Source organism: Oncorhynchus mykiss, chromosome 14 (genome assembly GCF_013265735.2).
Source record: "Oncorhynchus mykiss isolate Arlee chromosome 14, USDA_OmykA_1.1, whole genome shotgun sequence".
NCBI lineage: Eukaryota > Metazoa > Chordata > Actinopteri > Salmoniformes > Salmonidae > Oncorhynchus > Oncorhynchus mykiss.
In genome coordinates this window covers 16,061,014-16,081,367 of record NC_048578.1, presented here as the reverse complement: position 1 = coordinate 16,081,367, position 20,354 = coordinate 16,061,014, and the positions used below count along the sequence as shown (strand labels likewise).

At 43.5% G+C, this 20,354-nt stretch overlaps 2 protein-coding genes across 6 annotated transcripts in view; both read left to right on the top strand.

Annotated features, from left to right (window-relative positions):
- LOC110488912 (TBC1 domain family member 9B) overlaps positions 1-13,288 on the top strand; it is a 46,102-nt gene extending 32,814 nt beyond the window's left edge. For 3 of the 4 annotated variants that reach the window (XM_036943042.1, XM_036943043.1, XM_036943041.1), the window contains 8 exons: positions 4,549-4,617; positions 5,098-5,338; positions 5,577-5,642; positions 6,019-6,087; positions 6,529-6,579; positions 7,525-7,584; positions 10,252-10,343; positions 10,441-13,288. In XM_036943042.1, coding sequence (XP_036798937.1) covers positions 4,549-4,617; positions 5,098-5,338; positions 5,577-5,642; positions 6,019-6,087; positions 6,529-6,579; positions 7,525-7,584; positions 10,252-10,343; positions 10,441-11,073 — 1,281 coding nt within the window. In that variant the 3' untranslated portion in view covers positions 11,074-13,288. The remainder of the gene's footprint in view (positions 1-4,548; positions 4,618-5,097; positions 5,339-5,576; positions 5,643-6,018; positions 6,088-6,528; positions 6,580-7,524; positions 7,585-10,251; positions 10,344-10,440) is intronic. The other variant, XM_021561372.2, reaches the window with a different exon arrangement.
- A 3,239-nt stretch (positions 13,289-16,527) lies between these two features.
- LOC110488910 (alpha-1,3-mannosyl-glycoprotein 4-beta-N-acetylglucosaminyltransferase B) overlaps positions 16,528-20,354 on the top strand; it is a 175,433-nt gene continuing 171,606 nt past the window's right edge. The window contains exon 1 of one of the 2 annotated variants that reach the window (XM_036943038.1): positions 16,528-16,841. In XM_036943038.1, the coding sequence (XP_036798933.1) occupies positions 16,793-16,841 (49 nt within the window). In that variant the 5' untranslated portion in view covers positions 16,528-16,792. Of the gene's footprint in view, positions 16,842-17,401; positions 17,665-20,354 lie in introns of those variants that run through there. The other variant, XM_036943039.1, reaches the window with a different exon arrangement.

Sequence of the window (20,354 nt, the reverse complement as noted above, 5' to 3'; positions counted from 1 at the left end):
TTGCATACAGTTGAAGTCGGAAGTTTACATACACTTAGGTTGGAGTCATTAAAACTTGTTTTTCAACCACTCCAAACATTTCTTGTCAACAAACTATAGTTTTGGCAAGTCGGTTAGGACTGTGCATGACACGAGTAATTTGTCCTACAATTGTTTAGACAGATTATTTCACTTATAATTCACTGTATCACAATTCCAGTGGGTCAGAAGTTTACATACACTAAGTTGACTGTGCCTTTGAACAGCTTGGAAAATTCCAGAAAATGATGTCATGGCTTTAGAAGCTTCTGAAAGGCTAATTGACATAATTTGAGTCCATTGGAGGTGTACCTGTGGATGTATTTCAAGGTCTACCTTCAAACTCAGTGCCTCTTTGCTTGACATCATGAGAAAATCAAAATAAATCAGCCAAGACCTCAGAAAACAAATTGTAGACCTCCACAAGTCCACAAGGTTCATCCTTGGGAGCAATTTCCAAACGCCTGAAGTAGGAGTCGACCGATTATGATTTTAATGCCGATACCGATTATTGGAGGACCAAAAAAAATGCTGATACCGATTTTAATCGGACGATTTGTTTTAAATGTATTTGTAATAATTACAATTACAACAATACTGAATGAACACTTATTTTAACTTAATATAATACATAAATAAAATCAATTTAGCCTCAAATAAATAATGAAACATGTTCAATTTGGATTAAATAATGAAAAAACAAAGTGTTGGAGAAGAAAGTAAAAGGGCAATATGTGCTATGTAAGAAAGCTAACGTTTAAGTTCCTTGCTCAGAACATGAGGACATATGAAAGCTGGTAGTTCCTTTTAACAGGAGTCTTCAATATTCCCAGGCAAGAAGTTTTAGGTTGTAGTTATTATAGGACTATAGCATCATGTTGTGGGGGTGCTTTGCTGCAGGAGGGACTGGTGCACTTCACAAAATAGATGGCATCATGAGGGAGGACAATTGTGGATATATTGAAGCAACATCTCAAGACATCAATCAGGAAGTTAAAGCTTGGTCGCAAATAGGTCTTCCAAATTAACAATGACCCCAAGCGTACTTCCAAAGTTGTGGCAAAATGGCTTAAGGACAACAAAGTCAAGGTATTGGAGTGGCCGTCACAAAGCCCTGACCTCAATCCTATAGAAAATGTGTGGGCAGAACCAAAAAAGCTTGTATGAGCAAGGAGGCCTACAAACCTGACTCAGTTACACCAGCTCTGTCAGGAAGAATGGACCAAAATTCACCCAACTTATTGTGGAATGCTACCTGAAACGTTTGACCCAAGTTAAACAATTGAATGGCAAATGTTACCAAATACTAATTGAGTGTATGTAAACGTCTGACCCACTGGGAATGTGATGAAAGAAATCAAAGCTGAAATAAATCATTCTCTCTATTATTATTCTGACATTTCACATTCTTAAAATAAAGTGGTGATCCTAACTGACCTAAGACAGGGAATTTTTACTACGATTAAATGTCAGGAATTGTGAAACACTGAGTTTAAATGTATTTGGCTAAGGTAAACTTCCAACTTCAACTGTATCTGCTTTCACTGGACATCTTCATATGTTTTAAAAACGTTCAGAAATAAACAGCATAACGCAGACGTGTCAATTATCACTTAGCAATGGTTATGGAGGAGAAAGTGGTGCTCATGGAACGTTCAGACAGAAACCACATTGGCCCAACTCTCCAAACACTGAGGGAACACCCTCTCTTTCCATGAGAGACTGACCAGGTGAATCCAGGTGAAAGCTTAAAATCACTTATTTGATGTCGCTTATTAAATCCACTTCAATCAGTGTAAGTGGTTACAGAAGGATTTTTAAGCCTTGGGACAATTGAGACTTGGATTGTGTATGTGTGCCATTGAGGGTGAATGGGCAGGACAAAATATTAAAGTGCCTTTGAATGGGGTATGGTAGTAGGTGCCAGGCGCACCGTTTTGTGTCAAGAACTGCAACGCTCAATAGTTTCCGGTGAGTATCAAGAATGGTCCACCACCAAAAGGACATCCAGCCAACTTGACACAACTGTGGGAAGCATTGGCGTCAACATGGGCCAGCAACCCAGTGGAACGCTTTCGGCACCTTGGAGAGTCCATGCCCTGACCAAATTGAGGCTGTTCTGAGGGCAAAAGGGGGTGCATCTCAATATTAGGAAGGTGTTCCTAATGTTTGGTATGCTCTGTGTAAATATCTCTGGATTAGGTTATTCATTCCAACCTTTAAGGGGGCTCACGAGAAGGCGCAGCAGTCTAAGGCACTGCATCTCAGTGCTAGAGGCGTCACTACCGCCCCGTAGCACTCACTTCTGTCATCATTAAGTACTTTGAGAGACTAGTCAAGGACCATATCACCTCCACTCTACCTGACACCCTAGACCCACTCCAATTTGCTTGCCGCCCCAATAGGTCCACAGACGACGCAATCGCAACCACACTGCACACTGCCCTAACTCATCTGGACAAGAGGAATACCTATGTGAGAATGCTGTTCATCGACTACAGCTCAGCATTTAACACCATAGTACCCTCCAAACTCGTCATCAAGCTCGAGACCCTGGGCCCCACAAGGGTGCGTTCTGAGCCCTCTCCTGTACTCCCTGTTCACCCACGACTGCATGGCCATGCACGCCTCCAACTCGATCATCAAGTTTGCGGACGACACTACAGTGGTAGGCTTGATTACCAACAAGGATGAGACGGCCTACAGCGCGGAGGTGAGGGCCCTCAGAGTGTGGTGTCAGGAAAATAACCTCACACTCAACGTCAACAAAACAAAGGAGATGATTGTGGACTTCAGGAAACACATCGACGGGACAGTAGTGGAGAGGGTGTAGTAAGTTTTAAGTTCCTCTGCGTACACATCACGAACAAACTGAATTGGTCCACCCACACAGACAGCGTTGTGAAGAAGGCGCAGCAGCGCCTCAGGAGGCAGAAGAAATTTGTCTGGTCACCAAAAGCACTCACAAACTAAGTATTTGGTCACCTACAAACAAGCAAGATTTCTGGCTCTCACAGACCTGTAACTTCTTCTTTAAGAGGCTCCTCTGTCCTCCACTCGTTACCTGTATTAATGTCACCTGTTTGAACTTATCAGTATAAAAGACACCTGTCCACAACCTCAAACAGTCACACTCCAAACTCCACTATGGCCAAGACCAAAGAGATGTCAAAGGACACCAGAAACAAAATTGTAGACCTGCACCAGGCTGGGAAGACTGAATCTGCAATAGGTAAGCAGCTTGGTTTGAAGAAATCAACTGTGGGAGCAATTATTAGGAAATGGAAGACATACAAGACCACTGATAATCTCCCTCGATCTGGGGCTCAATGCAAGATCTCACCCCGTGGGGTCAAAATGATCACAAGAACAGTGAGCAAAAATCCCAGAACCACACGGGGGGGACCTAGTGAATTACCTGCAGAGAGCTGGGACCAAAGTAACAAAGCCTACCATCAGTAACACACTTCGCCGCCAGGGACTCAAATCCTGCAGTGCCAGACGTATCCCCCTGCTTAAGCCAGTACATGTCCAGGTCCGTCTGAAGTTTGCTAGAGAGCATTTTTCTCATTTTGTCTGTCCTAGTTGAAGTGTACCTATGATGAAAATTACAGGCCTCTCTCATCTTTTTAAGTGGGAGAACTTGCACAATTGGTGGCTGACTAAATACTTTTTTGCCCCACTGTATATCTTTATGTACATATTCTTTATCCCTTTACACTTGTGTGTATAAGGTAGTAGTTGTGGAATTGTTAGGTTAGATTACTCATTGGTTATTACTGCATTGTCGGAACTAGAAGCACAAGCATTTCGCTACACTCGCATTAACATCTGCTAACCATGTGTATGTGACAAATACATTTTTATTTGATTTACAGACACCCTGGTTCGAATTCAGGCTGTATCTCAACCGGACGTTATTGGGAGTCCCATGGGCCGGCAGGTAGCCTAGTGGTTAGAGCGTTGGGCCAGTAACCGTACGGTTGCTGGATTAACTCCCCGAGCTGACAAGATAAAAATCTGTCGTTCTGCCCCTGAACAAGGCAGTTAATTAGTTGGTTAGTTACCTGTTCCCCGGTGGGTCGTCATTGTAAATAGGAATGTGTTCTTAACTGACTTGCCTAGTTGAATAAAGGTTAAAGTAAAAAAAAATTTTTACATTTAATGGATACTTTGAGATTTTGGCAATGAGGCCAAAATGCTAGCAGATACCCATAAACTTCCAGTAATTGGGCTAACGCTAGTTAGCATTACCTCGCGAAACTACCACTAACTTCCTTAATACTGGACACGGAGAGAGAGAAATTCCACAAGTTCATCTGACTCTGGGGAAGTAAATAAAGGGCCTCTTTGCCAAAATCCCAAATAATCCCTTTAATAGTGATCAGTTGTGGATATGAGATGTATCGAATAGGTTATGTTAAGGTTGGAACAAAAACATGTGCATACTGAAGTCATACAGTGCCCACTTAATATGCTGTAGCCAGAGGTGTTTCTCTGTCTGATGTAGAGCTGTGTGTCTATCCACAGGTAAGAGCTATCATGACAGACTCAGCCTTCAGTATCGAGGAGCTAGAGGAACTCTATGTTCACTTCAAGGTAACAAATCATCGTTATTATCGTTCCTACAGCTTTTTACATCATTACCCAGCAGTGGTTTTGAACATTTTAGTTTTCTCTGTTAGCAATGTTGTTCTTAACTCAGGCGTGTCAACTTAGTGTGGTGGGTGGTAAATAAGTTGTTTGTTGTGTGATGCTGGTCATGGTTGTGATGACAAGTCACACAGCTGTCACACGGTATGTGTTTTGTAAGCATTATCAATAGACTGAGAACAAAACAAGTTGTGGCTCATGCCCCAAACAAGTGTAAGACAACACATTTCACTGCACCTATCCAGTATATGTGACAAAACATTTTTTTTTTTTTTTAAATGAAAGCTGGCAACAAAACCATCATTATCAAGCCATTGTCAATAGGTCAAATGTCTCAACTGTCAAGCACCATTGCACTCTCCATTCAATGTCTCAATCAGCCAGTACCACCTCTGAGCTGCATCCCACTCCCCTTCCCCATGGCAGGCCAAGCACATAATGAGCTGCTACTGGGGGGCCAGCACCACAGCGGCGGAGCGCCACGACCCCAGCCTGCCCTACCTGGAGCAGTACCGCATTGACCTGGGACAATTCTGCCAGCTGTTCGGGGCCCTGGGAACCTGGCTCTGTGGGACGCACACCGCCACGCTGGCCGCACGCCTCTTCCGCCTGCTGGACATGAACAAGGACGGCCTCATCAACTTCAAGGAGTTTGTCACGGGTCTGAGTGAGTTTGAAGAAGTAGAGAATCTCAACTTTCCGTTGAAAATATGAACTGATTTCTATATTAAACATGGATGTGTCGGGAGGAGGGGTCGGGGTTGTGTAGCTGGTGTTCTGAGATATTTTCGAGATAAGTTATGTGCTAGTTTGTAGCAGGATAAATCTCACTGCTTAATTGGCTGGTAGTGATTTTACGATTAGTCAGCATGGATCCCACTGACCCATCACGTGTCTCCCAAAAGGTGGGATGTACCACGGAGACATGACAGAGAAACTCAAGTTACTGTACAATCTTCACCTGCCGCCAGGTAAGCAGGGGAAAACACAACTCTGCGGGTCCAATAACAGCCTGATCAACTCACTGCAGGACATTCACACTCCCAGTCTCACTAATTAGCTTCACACACATGTTTTTCCCTCAAACACAGTTGTAGTGAATCAGCACGGTCTTGTGGCCCTGTGCTTTGGGTGGTGTGTTTTTTTTTAAAGGGACAGGCACCATGTATATGCGTGACGGAAGAACTGTGTTGGTGTCTGTGGGTGTGTTACTATAATGTTATAGAATGGGAACAATTGAGCAGTTTTGAATAAAGTATGTGTGCGTGCTTGTGGGTATGATTTGTGTGTGTGTGTGTGTAAGGATAATACATACTGGGGCGAACATACTTCTTGTCTCTCTTACAGCATTGTGTCCAGAGGAGGCTGAGTCGGCACTGGAAGCTACACAGTTATTCACTGATGACACTCCACAGGGTACACACACACACATTGCTGTTGACATAAACTTAACATAATCCCTCAGGGTGGAACACACACACGTGTAAACCATCTTTCATTCTGTAGTTTGCTCACAATTTCCATGTGATATTTGACATGTTGGTTCGATTTTAGTTTTTTTTGCTTGAGGCAATGAGTGGTCCTGGTCCCTTGCATGTGTCTGTGCATTGAAAACTGATTCCTACTACTGACTTAACTGACTGAAGGAAGATGAGAATACACATATCGTTTGATCCTCTCCTCCCTGCCTCCCTCTTTCTCCACCCGCCCTCTCTTTCCTCCGTCTCACCTTCCTCCCTACTCACTTTGTCTTAATCTCCTCATCTTGCTCTTTATCTATCTCTCTCTCTCTCTTTAATTCTTTCTCTCATGTTTGTCCTCTCTCCATCTGGTTCCGTTTCCTTTTCACTGCTCCAGAACCTCCCTTCCTGTCTGATCTGGACTTCCTGGTGCAGGAAGTGACATCAGGTTTGTCTCTCTGTAAATCTCTTTGTCACAAAGACACTTTTGATCAACAAAATGGTGGCCACACTGTATTCAGGGGGAATAGTCAATCTCATGTTTGAATAATCTGCAAACTTGTGAAACAATGATTAGTTGTAGTTCATAGAGGACATCTCTCTAACCTGTTAATATCCCCCCCCCCCCCCCCCCCCCCCCCCCATGTGGTATAGCCCACTCAGTGACATCATACCAGCAGATTACACAACTATCTTTATACAGAGTGGAGACCCTTGATCAAAATGCTCTTTGTAGTACTCTTCCCCCCCTCTTTAATTTACTCTCCCTGTCCACTTGGTACAGTCCACTCTGGGCTCTCTTTGGTAAGTTCCGGTCCAGGTGTGAATGACATCGCACCGCTTTCCCCCTGTATAATCTGCTGTGGTATCCGTATCTTCCATCCTTGCCTGTTACCCTCCTGGCATCTGGGGGCTAGTTGACTCACTTCCCTGCCTGTTACCCTCCTAGCATCTGGGGGCTAGTTGACTCACTTCCCTGCCTGTTACCCACCTAGCATCTGTGAGCTAGTTGACTCACTTCCCTGCCTGTTACCCTCCTAGCATCTGTGAGCTAGTTGACTCACTTCCCTGCCTGTTACCCTCCTAGCATCTGGGGGCTAGTTGACTCACTTCCCTGCCTGTTACCCTCCTAGCATATGGGAGCTAGTTGACTCACTTTCCTGCCTGTTACCCTCCTAGCATCTGGGGGCTAGTTGATTCACCTCATCTTCTGTTAGGTGGATGTCTCACTCACTAGCACAATCATCTTCCACTGGAAAGACCCCCCTCCTCCCAACCCCTGTCTAGATAACCCACTTTCCTACTTGTCAATGTGTAGGGTGTACACTGGTGTGGATGGTCTGATTAGTGGCTTTGTGGGCATGGTGATGGTGGTGGTTTACTCTGTCTGCAGGAGAGGAGGTGAAAGAGGCTGAGGACGCATTGGGAAGCGGAGATGCAGAGGAGAAGATAGGTGAGCCTCACTCCCCTGCCAATATTAATGACCTTTCTACAGTACTGGTCTTCTTCCTTGTCCTGCCCTCTGCAGGATTCAAACGGTATTGCTATGCATACAGTGCCTTCAGAAAGCATTCATACCCCTTGACTTACATTTTGTTGTGTAATAGCCTGAATTCAAAATGTACAGTGGCAAGAAAAAGTATGTAAGCCCTATGGAATTACCTGGATTTCTGCATGAACTTGTCATAACAATAGATAAACACAGTCTGCTTACACTAACACACAAACAATTATACATTTTCATGTCTTTATTGAACTTAGTGTGGATGTGAAAAGTATGTGAACCCTTTGATTTAATAACTGGTTGACCCTCCTTTTTGCAGCAATAACCTCAACCAAACATTTTTTGTAGTTGCGGATCAGACCTGCACAACGGTCAGGAGGAATTTTGGACCATTCTTGTTTTCAAAACTGTTTCAGTTCAGCAATATTCTTGGGATGTTGTGTGAACCGCTCTCTTTAGGTCATGCCACAGGATCTCAAAACAGGTTGAGATCAGGATTTTCTTCTTTTGAAGCCATTCTGTTGTTGGTTTACTTGTATTTTGGGTCGTTGTCCTGTTGCATCACCCAACTTCTGTTGAGCTTCGATTGGCGGACAGATAGCCTATTTATTTTCCCGTCAATGATAGCAAGCTGTCCAGACCCCGAGGCAGCCAAAACCATGATTCTCCCTCCACCATACTTTACAGTGAGGATGAGGTTTTACTGTTTTTTTCCACAGTGTTGTGTGTTCCTCCCAAATAACTCAACTTTAGTTTTATCTGTCCACAGAATATTTTTCCAGTAGCACTGTGGAACATCCGGGTGCTCTTTTGCAAACTTCAGACGTGCAGCAATGTTTTCTTTGGACAGCAGTGGCTTCTTCTGTGGTGTTCTCCCATGAACACCATTCTTGCTTAGTGTTTCACGTATTGTAGACTCGTCAGAGATGTTATCATGTTCCAGAGATTACTGTAAGTCTTAAGCTGCCACTCTAGGATTCGTCTTAACCTCAATGAGCATTCTGCACTGTGCTCTTGTAGTCATCTTTGCAGGACGGCCACTCCTAGGGAGAGTAGCAACAGTGCTGAACTTTCTCCATTTATAGACAATTTGTCTTACCGTGGACTGATGAACATCAAGGCTTTTAGAGATACTTTTGTAACCCTTTCCAGCTTTATGAAAGTCAACCATTCTTAGGTCTTCTGATATCTATTTTGTTCAAGGCATGGTTCACATCAGACAATGCTTCTTGTGAATAGCAAACTCAAATTTTGTGAGTTTATTTTATTTTTATAGGGCAGGGCAGCTCTAACCAACATCTCTAATCTCGTTTCATTGATTGGACTCCAGGTTAGCTGACTCCTGAGTCCAATAAGCTTTTGGAGAGGTCATTAGCCTAAGGGTTCACATACTTTTTCCTACACTGTGAATGTTTAAATGATGTATTCAATATAGACAAGAAAAATACAATAATTTGTGTGTTATTAGATAAGCACACTGTGTTTGTCTATTGGTGTGATTTTAGGACCAATTCCAAATGGTTCACATACTTTTTCGTGCCACTGTATTACATTTGTTTTTCTTACCCATCCACACGCAATACCCCATAATGACAAAGTAAAACATGTTTTTAGAAATGTTTGCAAATTTGTTGAAAATTATTTACATAAGGATTCACACCTCTTTGCTATGATGCTCTAAATTGAGCTCCGGAGCTCCAATTTTCTTTGATCATCCTTGAGATGTCACTACAACTTGATTGGAGTCTGTGGCCAATTAAATTGTTTGGACATGATTTAGAAAGAAACACGCCTGTCTATATAAGGTCCCAAATTTGACAGTTCATGTCAGACCGGAAACTATAGCTTGAAGTCCAAGGAACTGTCCGTAGATCTCCGACAATTGTGATGAGGCCTACATCTGGGGAAGAGAATAAAACAATTTCTAGAGTGTTGAAAGTTTCCAAGAGCATAGTGAACTCCATCATTGGGAGAAATGGAACTACCCAGCCTACCTAGAGCTCGCCATCTGACCAAACTGAGCAACCGTGCAAGAAGGACAGAACTACAGAGTTCCTTGGCTGAGATGGGAGAACCTGCAAGAAGGACAACAGTGAAGATTTACAGCCAAAGCAATGCTGGAATGGCTTCAGAACAAGAATTTGAAAGCCATTGAGTGGCCCAGCCAAAGCTCAGACGAATCCCATTAAAAATCTGTGGAAAGACTTGAAGATTGCTGTTCACTGCCGCTCCCCATCTAAACTAACAGAGCCTGAGAAAATCTGAGGAAGAATGTGAGAAAATCCCAAAATCCAGATGTGTAAAGCTGATACAGACATACCAAAGACGACTCAAAGCTGTAATCGCCGCCGAAGGTGCTTTTCCAAAGTATTGACTCGGGTGTGAATACTTGTGAATGATATATTTCTGTATTTCATTTTCAATACATTTGCAGTCATTTTTAAAGATGTTTTCACTTTGTTATTATGGAATATTGTGTTTAGATGGGTGAGAAATCTATTTCATCATTTTTAAATTCAGGCTGTATGTAACACAACAAAATATGGAATAAGTCAAGGGGTATGAATACTTTCTGAAGGCACTGCATCCAGTGTAATATTGTGATATCTGTTTCAGAGGTGAAGGACTATAAGTACTATCTGCGGATGTGGGCCATGGAGAATGAGCCCAAGAAGGAGACCATTAAAGACCTTCGCAGGATGAACCAGGTACATGCCACATTACTGAGAGATGACCATAACTTGACCACTCATACACACTTAGAGAAGCCATTTCTGCCTGATCCCCTGTGTGTGTGTCCTACAGGAGCAGTTCATAGAGCTGTGTAAGACCCTGTACAACATGTTCAGCGAGGACCCACTGGAGCAGGAGCTCTACCACGCCATCGCCACTGTGGCCAGCCTGCTGCTGCGCATCGGAGAGGTGGGCAAGAAGTTCACCAACAACGGCGCCAACAAACCAACCGACACCACCAACGCCCAGGCTCCCGCCCCCGCTGCTGAATTGCTCCAACCTGAAAAAGAGGAGCCGAACGGGGAGAGCAGCTCAGGGCAGTCCCTGGTCTGCAGGGCCTTGGCGGAGGCCCAGCTGGAAACGCCGCCTCAGCAGACGTCGGACGAAGAAGTGAAGGATGACACGTCGGTCTCGTCCTACTCCATGGTGAGCACAGGTTCTCTGCAGTGTGAGGACATCGCCGACGACACAGTCCTGATTGGCTGCGCCGGCGACCAGCAGCGGCGGGGAAGCATATTGGACGGCGATTGGTCCATTACCTTTGAGCAGGTGCTGGCGTCGATGCTCACCGAGCCGCCCCTGGTGGACTACTTTGAGAAGAAGGGAGACATTCAGGCAAGGATGGCTATCTGTAAGATGCAAAGGAAGGTGGAAAGGCAGGTGAGCTTGTCAAGCGACCACGAATTGGCCCAGCTCTCAACCTGACTCACCTCACTTCTCATCCGTAGGGGAAACCCATCACTGTCCTACTCAAGTTACTGTTGCTCCTTGCCTCACTACCATTTCATAGGGAGCTCTAGACCTGTATCTCTGTTGTGATTGTCATCCTTATACAGAACCAGATGTGTGTGTATATAGGAAATATATCTATTGAAACAAAATACTCCAGAGTCTGCCCAACGGATCCTACATTTTGATAAAAGCCACATGACCCAAAACATTTAGGGCTGGTTTCCCAGAACCGCATTCCACCTAAGCCTGTGACTAGACTAAAAAGCACATTCAAAATATAGAGTCTCCATTGATCATGCTTTCTATTCCAGGACTAAGCTTTAATATTGATCTGGGAAACCAGGCCTTGGAGCGTAGTGGCTAATCCAAGGGTAGGATGTTGGTACTCAACTGTATTATTGTATCTATCCCTGTGCCCTTTCTGTTGCTTCTCTGCACTCTGCGGACCACAATCAAAGCTGTGGATAAATGCCTTTAAATATAAGACCTGTATATGAGACATGTATACCTTTGTGTGTCTGTGAAATCCACAGCTGTCTCAAACTAAAGAAAGAAAGCCTTGCCTTAAAAAAAAAAGAGACTAAACTGGATGTTAGATTTTTTTGGAAAGAGCTTGTTTTTGTTTTATGTAGTTTTTTCTTAGGAAGAACGTTGGCGTTACCAGTCGGTTCTCTGGCCAGTACTTGTTTTATTAGTCCCAATTCAGCAGTCTTAACTAACCGTCAATGAATCTGCAGCCTTCAGATAAGCATGGAGCTTCTCTCATTGGGTGACTTGCCTGCCACTCGTAACTTACTAGGGCCTGATTAGACTGTTCATTCATCAAATTACCTCAAGTATTGTTTTACCAACAGAAATACTATAACCATTACAGAAATACTAATACCATTACAGTTACTAGGCCTAACTGTCAGTTTTATCTATGTATTCGGGCCGAGGTAAATTGAACACCTGTAAGTAAGTGTTCGATGGATACCCCTGCAATGCACTTCTGTCGTTTCAGAATAGCAGTAAGGAAACACTTCCTGATGGTTTACTGAAAACAAGCAACTACTATTTTTTACTGATTTGCAATTACATTTCAGTCTAGAAATATTTGCTTAATGTCATGTAAGGCTTTTTGTTGGATTATCCATCACGCCTGTAGGTGTCAACCTGTAAATTGCTGCATATCATATTCGTAGTATCTTCTGTTGTTCAAAGCTTGTAAATGTAAAAAAGAGATGCTTTGTACGCAGTATTTTAATTTACTACAAACCCACAATGGTCACAAACAGATATTTTACACAGGCAATTCTACAGAATGCTTAATGCCCGCTTTCGTCAACAGCTATCGTTAATGTTTTACCAGAAAAAAGTATATTTTAACAACCCCTTTTAAAGCATTCAGCTCCCCTACTTCGGAAGGGACTGGACAGATGTAAACAATGGCTCCAGTCCGGATGAGGTTTGGGGATTGTCTGGAATATTGCTCACACCTATCTAGTTACTTCAGACACTAGAGTAGTAAATAGGAGTTAGGGATTGTTAGACAAGGCCATTGGCTCCTCACAGTTTGTTTCCCCTATGGCTATCCAGACAGGTCTGGTTATCAGCTGAGAAATGTGCTGCCGCTGCTCAATTCTAATCTCAGAAATGTTCTTCTGTAACACTAAAACCAGACTGTAGTAAAAGGTTGTCTGGCTGGCCCATTGTGCATAACGAAACACAACAGTCCGGCGTTGTTTGTAGCATTACATACCAAGTTTATCGTCACTTTGTAAGATAATTGTTTTATACCCCAAGGTAAATTTATCACAGTGTTATTTGGCCTAAAACACCAAAGTACCATTTCATTCAATTGTATGTTGTTTTTCTATTTTTTTTTGCACACAAACCCTGTCTCACTCTTTGTATATTATTTGCTTTGCACTTGCCTATGTTTCTGATATATAATGAAAATGACTAATTGTACTTGTTTACCTTGCAGACTACTTTCTAAATGTGAAAACAAAGACTGAGGAAGCAGTTTGGGATCCTTTTTGGATCTAGGATAGCCTATGTGGCCGTTGCAAGTCTGTTTATCCACATATAGCTATAATGTCATCACTGTATTCATGTAACAGATTTATTTATTCACAAACTTGCATTTTAAATTCTTTGATCAGTACTGTGCTATGTTGTGTACTAAATACAAATAGTGAATGGACTAACTTGTTTGTTTGTTTTGTCATAGGATGGATGGGTGGTGGTGCAAAATGCAGGCAGGTGAGGGGGATCAATGGAGGCCCTGAGAGGATAAGAGCCACTCACTCAGCACTAAGAGCTCAGTGTAGTCCTTGCTGTTCTCTGTCAGATCCTGAGAGGACTCCACAGAGCAGACGTACATGCTGCTATCTCCCCATCTGGGCAAGGTTCAGGTCTGCGTGTAAAGACAAAAGTAGGATGGAAGTTTGGAGGGGTCACTGGCAACACAGTCACTGTCATTGGTAAGCGTAGGAATACCCCACTGCTGAAGGAGACAAGAAAGCCTGATTTTAACTTCTTAAAACCCCAACTAAATATACGTAAATCCTGGGGGAAATGTTCTGTGGACCAATGAAACTAAATTACTGTTCCTTGGCAATATACACTGCTCAAAAAAATAAAGGGAACACTAAAATAACACATCCTAGATCTGAATGAATAAAATATTCATTCAGATCTAGGATGTGTTATTTTAGTGTTCCCTTTATTTTTTTGAGCAGTGTATATTGCCAAGGAACAGTAATTTAGTTCTTATTAAATACTTTTTTCTTTACATAGTTGAATGTGCTGACAACAAAATCACACAAAAATTATCAATGGAAATCAAATGTATCAACCCATGGAGGTATGGATTTGGAGTCACACTCAAAGTGGAAAACCACACTACAGGCTGATCCAACTTTGATGTAATGTCCTTTTAACAAGTCCAAATGAGGCTCAGTAGTGTGTGTGGCCTCCACGTGCCTGTATGACCTCCCTACAACGCCTGGGCATGCTCCGGATGAGGTGGCAGATGGTCTCCTGAGGGATCTCCTCCCAGACCTGGACTAAAGCTTCCGCCAACTCCTGGACAGTCTGTGGTGCAACGTGGCGTTGGTGGATGGAGCGAGACATGGTGTCCCAGATGTGCTCAATTGGATTCAGGTCTGGGGAATGGGCGGGCCAGTCCATAGCATCAATGCCTTCCTCTTGCAGGAACTGCTGACACACTCCAGCCACATGAGGTCTAGCATTGTCTTGCATTAGGAGGAACCCAGGGCCAACCGCACTTGCATATGGTCTCACAAGGGGTCTGAGGATCTCATCTTGGTACCTAATGGCAGTCAGGCTACCTCTGGCGAGCACATGGAGGGCTGTGCGGCCCCCCAAAGAAATGCCACCCCACACCATGACTGACCCACCGCCAAACCGGTCATGCTGGAGGATGTTGCAGGCAGCAGAACATTCTCCACGGCGTCTCCAGACTGTCACGTCTGTCACGTGCTCAGTGTGAACCTGCTTTCATCTGTGAAGACCACCGGGCGCCAGTGGCGAATTTGCCAATCTTGGTGTTCTCTTGCAAATGCCAAACGTCCTGCACGGTGTTGGGCTGTAAGCACAACCCCCACCTGTGGACGTCGGGCCCTCATACCACCCTCATGGAGTCTGTTTCTGACTGTTTCTGACCGCCTTCTCCATGTCTCCTGATGTACTGGCCTGTCTCCTGGTAGCGCCTCCATGCTCTGGACACTACGCTGACAGACACAGCAAACCTTCTTGCCACAGCTCGCATTGATGTGCCATCCTGGATGAGCTGCACTACCTGAGCCACTTGTGTGGGTTGTAGACTCCGTCTCATGCTACCACTAGAGTGAAAGCACCGCCAGCATTCAAAAGTGACCAAAACATCAGCCAGGATGCATAGGAACTGATAAGTGTAGTGTGTAGTAGTGTAAGTTAGAAGAAATATGAATACAGACTTACTCTTAATTGGCCAATGCCTGACAGCTCAACACATACACATACATACAGTTCAACTGCATGTAGACTCTAGTGTCAGATTTAAGCTGACTGTAACCTTATCATGGACAACTCCGATTGCCCATTTGTCATACACGATATGTCCCATTGACTTTATAATATAAGGCATGCCCTCTCCTCAATCCACCACACTGAATCAGTTTCCTACCTATCGCCATTCCTGTGCTTATCCCTAGGTATTTGCCTGGCACATTTTCTCTTCTATGCATGACAGACCACATTCTGTCATTTCCAAAACTCCCGCCTGCTGTGTACCAGAGTTTTAGGGGACTAGCTGGTTAAGTTAGCACAAAGTGTCCAACGCTCCCGCCTGCCGAACACCTGCCCTGAACGCTAACAGAACTACGGGAAAACAGTTCCTGACAGGGAAAGACGAAGGACACCGTCTACCGGTGTACGGCTAGATAGCTACGGTTGCCCACACCGGGCTTATACTGTGGCATCCAACGTTATTGTGCATTAATGCCACCTACTCTACTGGTTCACCCCCGCCTGTCGTAACTAAAAGAAAATACCAATAGAAGTATAAAAAGCGGATGTTCATTTAGGAACCAATGGGATAGTCGGGGGGGGGGGTTAAAGCCCACATGTAGGACCACCCCGAATTGCTGTTGCAAATGCACCCTTCTGGTCCTTTCCAGAGAAAGGGGCGTGTCTATTTAGGGGTGGACAGAGTAGCGGTAAAAACCCAGATTGTGTTTCTTAACGTTTAACCCTTGGCCTACAATGGTCATACCCCTGCAGAAATCTAATTAAAATCATTGTAGAAATCCCCATCAAAATCTGTCTGTTTTAAACTAGAGATGTGTTTTTTGCATGGGCTGCATCTCAATTACGACATCCGCCGATATTGCCCTTCCACATCTGTGGTGGAAGAGCTAGAGCAGTGTTTGTCAGACCATGAGACATCCCGAAAATTGGTGTTCTCACACAAACGTCTGTAGCGTCCAAACGGTTTGGCCTACAAACTATGACCAGTCTATTGAATGCTGAGACACTAACAAACTCAATGGTGTTCTCCGTTTTGCCTCACAAGACTCAACTGGTACCAGTACCTTCAGAAAAAAACAATTATGGAAGTATATATAGGATAGTTTAGTGCCTAAAATAAGGGGATAAATACATGCAAAAATAAATATCTATTTTCTTCCTGATCTTTCTTATCTCTGACACTTCAGAACAAACATCCTTTTGATTTTGTTTTGGACTATCTGTTCCATGCAGTAAGTCTGTTATTCAATGTGTTGTTATTGGCTAATAGGTGTGTGTGGGGTTCATTGAGGAACCAATGCAGGAACCAATGGGATACTCAAGGGGGTTTGTTCATAAAGGATCCAAATGGGATGCCCACATGCAGGAACACCCGGAATTGTGGGCTGCAGTTGGACACTATTGCATTTCTGAGCATCAAATTCATCATGGGAACCACTCAGTTGCATACTATTGGAGGTGCTAAACATTTCCATAGCCTCCCACGCCACGTTTGCGCCGCCACTCAGCTTCCCTTCCATTGAAAATGAATAAGAACACATTTATAAGGGCCGTAATAACTTAAAATTGAACAACTTCCTCTTTCGACAGTTTTGAAAAACATTCCCGGGAAAATAACAGCATCTCAAGCTTGTCGTTTAACTACTACAACTAAAACAAAGAACATGGTTCAGGAATGTCATGTCCGAAGATGCTGTTTATGCCAAATCTACCAAGTGCAACAGGTAACAAAAGTTTAAGTTGCTACTAGCTAGCTTGTATGCGTTGCATGTGTAAATATTTGCTCCATTGATTTCGGGTTAAAATGAGCAAAACAAATGCAAGCTTAGGCTGGCAAGCTGTGTGGGGAAAAGCAGTCGGTCATCAAGGTAAACCAGCTAGCTAATGATTTATTCAGACCACACAGTTGGCAAACATGTTGTAAATTATTTTTGTGTAACCTTTCCAGGAGTTTGGACGTAGCTCTGGAGTGGATTGTAGACGTCATGTTCAGAAGCTCAATGCCAGGCGGAGAGAGAACGCTCTTCTGTTATACAATTGTTGGAGGGAAATATGTCAGATGACTTGGACACACGTGACCTGTATGTGTCAGTGTCTTCCCTAGTTTAATTTCCAGGTGCGGCGAAAAATGTTTTCCAAGATGATATCGCTGTATGCTGTGTCTGTTTATTATTTGTGCTAGGGAGGAGGTGGAAGTGGCTCAGTAAGAGCTGGTTGACAAAGCTCAGGAGTGTAATGACCAGAATGTGAGTTCACACCATTGTTATTGTTCATCAAACGCATGTTTTTGACACATCCCAGTCAATTGAACGTAGGCACAGGCTGTCGAGCACAAAGGATTATAGCGCTAGGCCTGAACTTGTCTTGCATTCTCATGCTTAGTTTAGGGTAGTAGCCATAAGAAAACATTTACAGTTAAAAATGACTGTATTCCTGTAGGCAGAAGAGGCTAATGGGAGTCTCAGGAGTAAATACCTGCAGAGAAGAGGTTGAGGAAGAGAATGTTTACAAAGACAGGAACCCTCTCTAAGGCAACAGAAATGTCAGGTATGTCCATAGCTGTGTTCGAATACCCATACTAACATACTACATACTTAATGAGTATATAGTATACTATTAGTTAATTTTAGTATACTGTAAACTAACAGTATCCTTTCAGTTGATTGAGCGTACTAGCTCTTTGCCAATCTAACGGAAGTTGATGCTTTTGCTATGCAACCTCTTGCTACCTAGTTAGCATAACAAATTACTAGTTACACATTTTACCACTTCGGGTGGGTTCTAAATTCAACCTGGAGTGCCAGAGTGAGCTCGTAAATTCACAGCATTGTCCGTTTTGTAAATTTATGGTGTTTTGCTCTCGGAGCGCACTGGATGCTCAGGCCGAGGAGTAGGATTGATTTGAGCATTCTGGTCTTCCAATGGCAGTCAAGCACCCAAGCTGATGTTGGCTAGCTTGTTAGCTACTTCCAGGCACATGAGACCACTCTTGGCCATTTTACTCCACTAGCAGAGCTGGTTAGGTGGTTTTCATGTTATCCAGAGCGTTGGTGACTTTACTGCTGGCAACAATTGAATTACGCTTTTTTGCCGATGTTTGCTGACACCAGGTAATAGGTAATATACTGGCAAGTTGTATGTATAAGTAGTCAACTAACGTTAGGTAGGTAGCTAACAACACACTGGTACTGCTGTAATGATATGCTATGTGGTTCGTAAGGGCAGCATAGCTAACAAATTATCAGCCAACAATGTGTAAGGTAACTTATTTGAAAAGTCATTACTTTATTACGTTGCTCAACATTGTCTTAACATTTTGTCATACTGAATTTGTATTTGCTCTCTTTGTACTTCGGCTGCATATTTTCCACCATTTTCTTAAAATCTGAAGACTATGTGAAGCCCATTTCCTGAAGAATTGCATTATGGGCCCTAAAGTACGGAAATAGTGTCCTCTGCATGTATACTTAATATTTTGGCAAATTTAATAAGTCATCCGGGCAGGAACTTTTGGCATACTAACTATATCCATACTATGACCAATATGCATACTATATACTCAATTCACATCACAAATAGTATGGTTAGAATGAGTATTCGAACACAGCTGATGACTCATGCCAAGTTAATTATACTGAACAAAAATATAGACGCAGCATGCAACAATTTCAACCATTTTACTGAGTTAATTTATTTCAATTGACTGATTTCCTTATATAAACTAAGGCCTAATCTATGGATTTCACATCACTGGCCAGGGGCACAGCCATGGATGGACCTAGGAGGGCATGGCCCAGCCAATCAGAATGTTTTTTTTTCCCCACAAAAGGGCTTTATTAGACAATTTTCATCAGCTGTCTGGGGGGCTGGTCTCAGACGATCCCTCAGTTGAAGAAGACTGATGTGGAGGTCCTGGGCTGGCGTGGTTACATGTGGTCTGCGGTTGTGAGGCCGGTTGGACATACTGCCAAATTCTCTAAAATTACGTTGGAGGCGGCTTACGGTAGAGAAATTGACATTCTATTCTCTGGCAACAGCTCTGGTGGACATTCCTGTAGTCAGCATGCCAATTGCATTCTCCCTCAAAACTTGAGGCATCTGTGGTGTGACAAAACTGCACATTTTAAAGTGGCCTTTTATGTTCCATGTTTGTGCCTAAACGTCATCCCCCACTGTTGTCTACACAATCCTGATTCTTAATAACACCAGTGTCATGGAACAGGAGGATCAACTGGCCACCATTATAAAACATTGATCCAAAACCAGCACCACTCATTATATACTATGCCCATCTGTGTTTAGATTGAGCATAGGTATTTGTGACAGCATGGATTAATGCGGCCCAACATAGAAAAGAGAATGGGGGGAGTGCATGCCTCCAACACAAGTCGGCAGCTAATGCTAATTCATACATAAGCTGTCTCGTATGTACAAAACTAATGTGGTTTGTATTTACCAAAGCTAAGTCAGACACCCCAGCTCATTTGCCCCTGTAGAATGGTCTCCCAAACCATCAGCTCCCTGCAGACCACCAGTCTACCACAAACCCCCTAATGTAACTGCACCACCCTCAACAACAAACTCTTCAACTGCACAGCCAGGACCTTGATCCTGGGGTACTGCAGTCACACAGACCTCCAAATGGGCCCAGATCCTAACTTCTGCCCCTCCTGAGGAAGAGGAGACCAACTGGAGTGGTGCAATGCATATGGATGAATTCCATACCACTGGTTCTAAAAGTTTCCAATGTGATGCTCAAGGACCAGTACTATACGAAGGCCCCTATACAACAACCTGGCTGTGGGTGTATTTCCATATTGGTGGGGGTTGTGGTTTTCTGGGGAAGACATTTGATCGGTTCACTATCACCCATTGTGGGTTTGGGGAGGCAGCCAATAGCAGAGGTCCCGCCTATATGTCCTTACCTGAGAGCAAAGCACCTGTCTGTCATCAGCCCCCGCACACCAAGTGACCATGCACTGCCCTCCACCTGTTCTACACAGGTTACTGTGACATTTGAAAAATCACGTAATGGTTGCTCCTTTTTCAGTAGATGCCGAGTGCATCTAAATACTAAGTGGCCTAGTATTCTTCTGTAAACACTGAATGTTGTCATTTTAAACATTTAGTTCTCATTCAATTGCTTGAAATTTGATAATGGTTTCCGCTGATGAATAATTTCACTGACATGGCGGACCAAAATTTTTAATCCCTAGATTCCGTCAAACTATTATTTG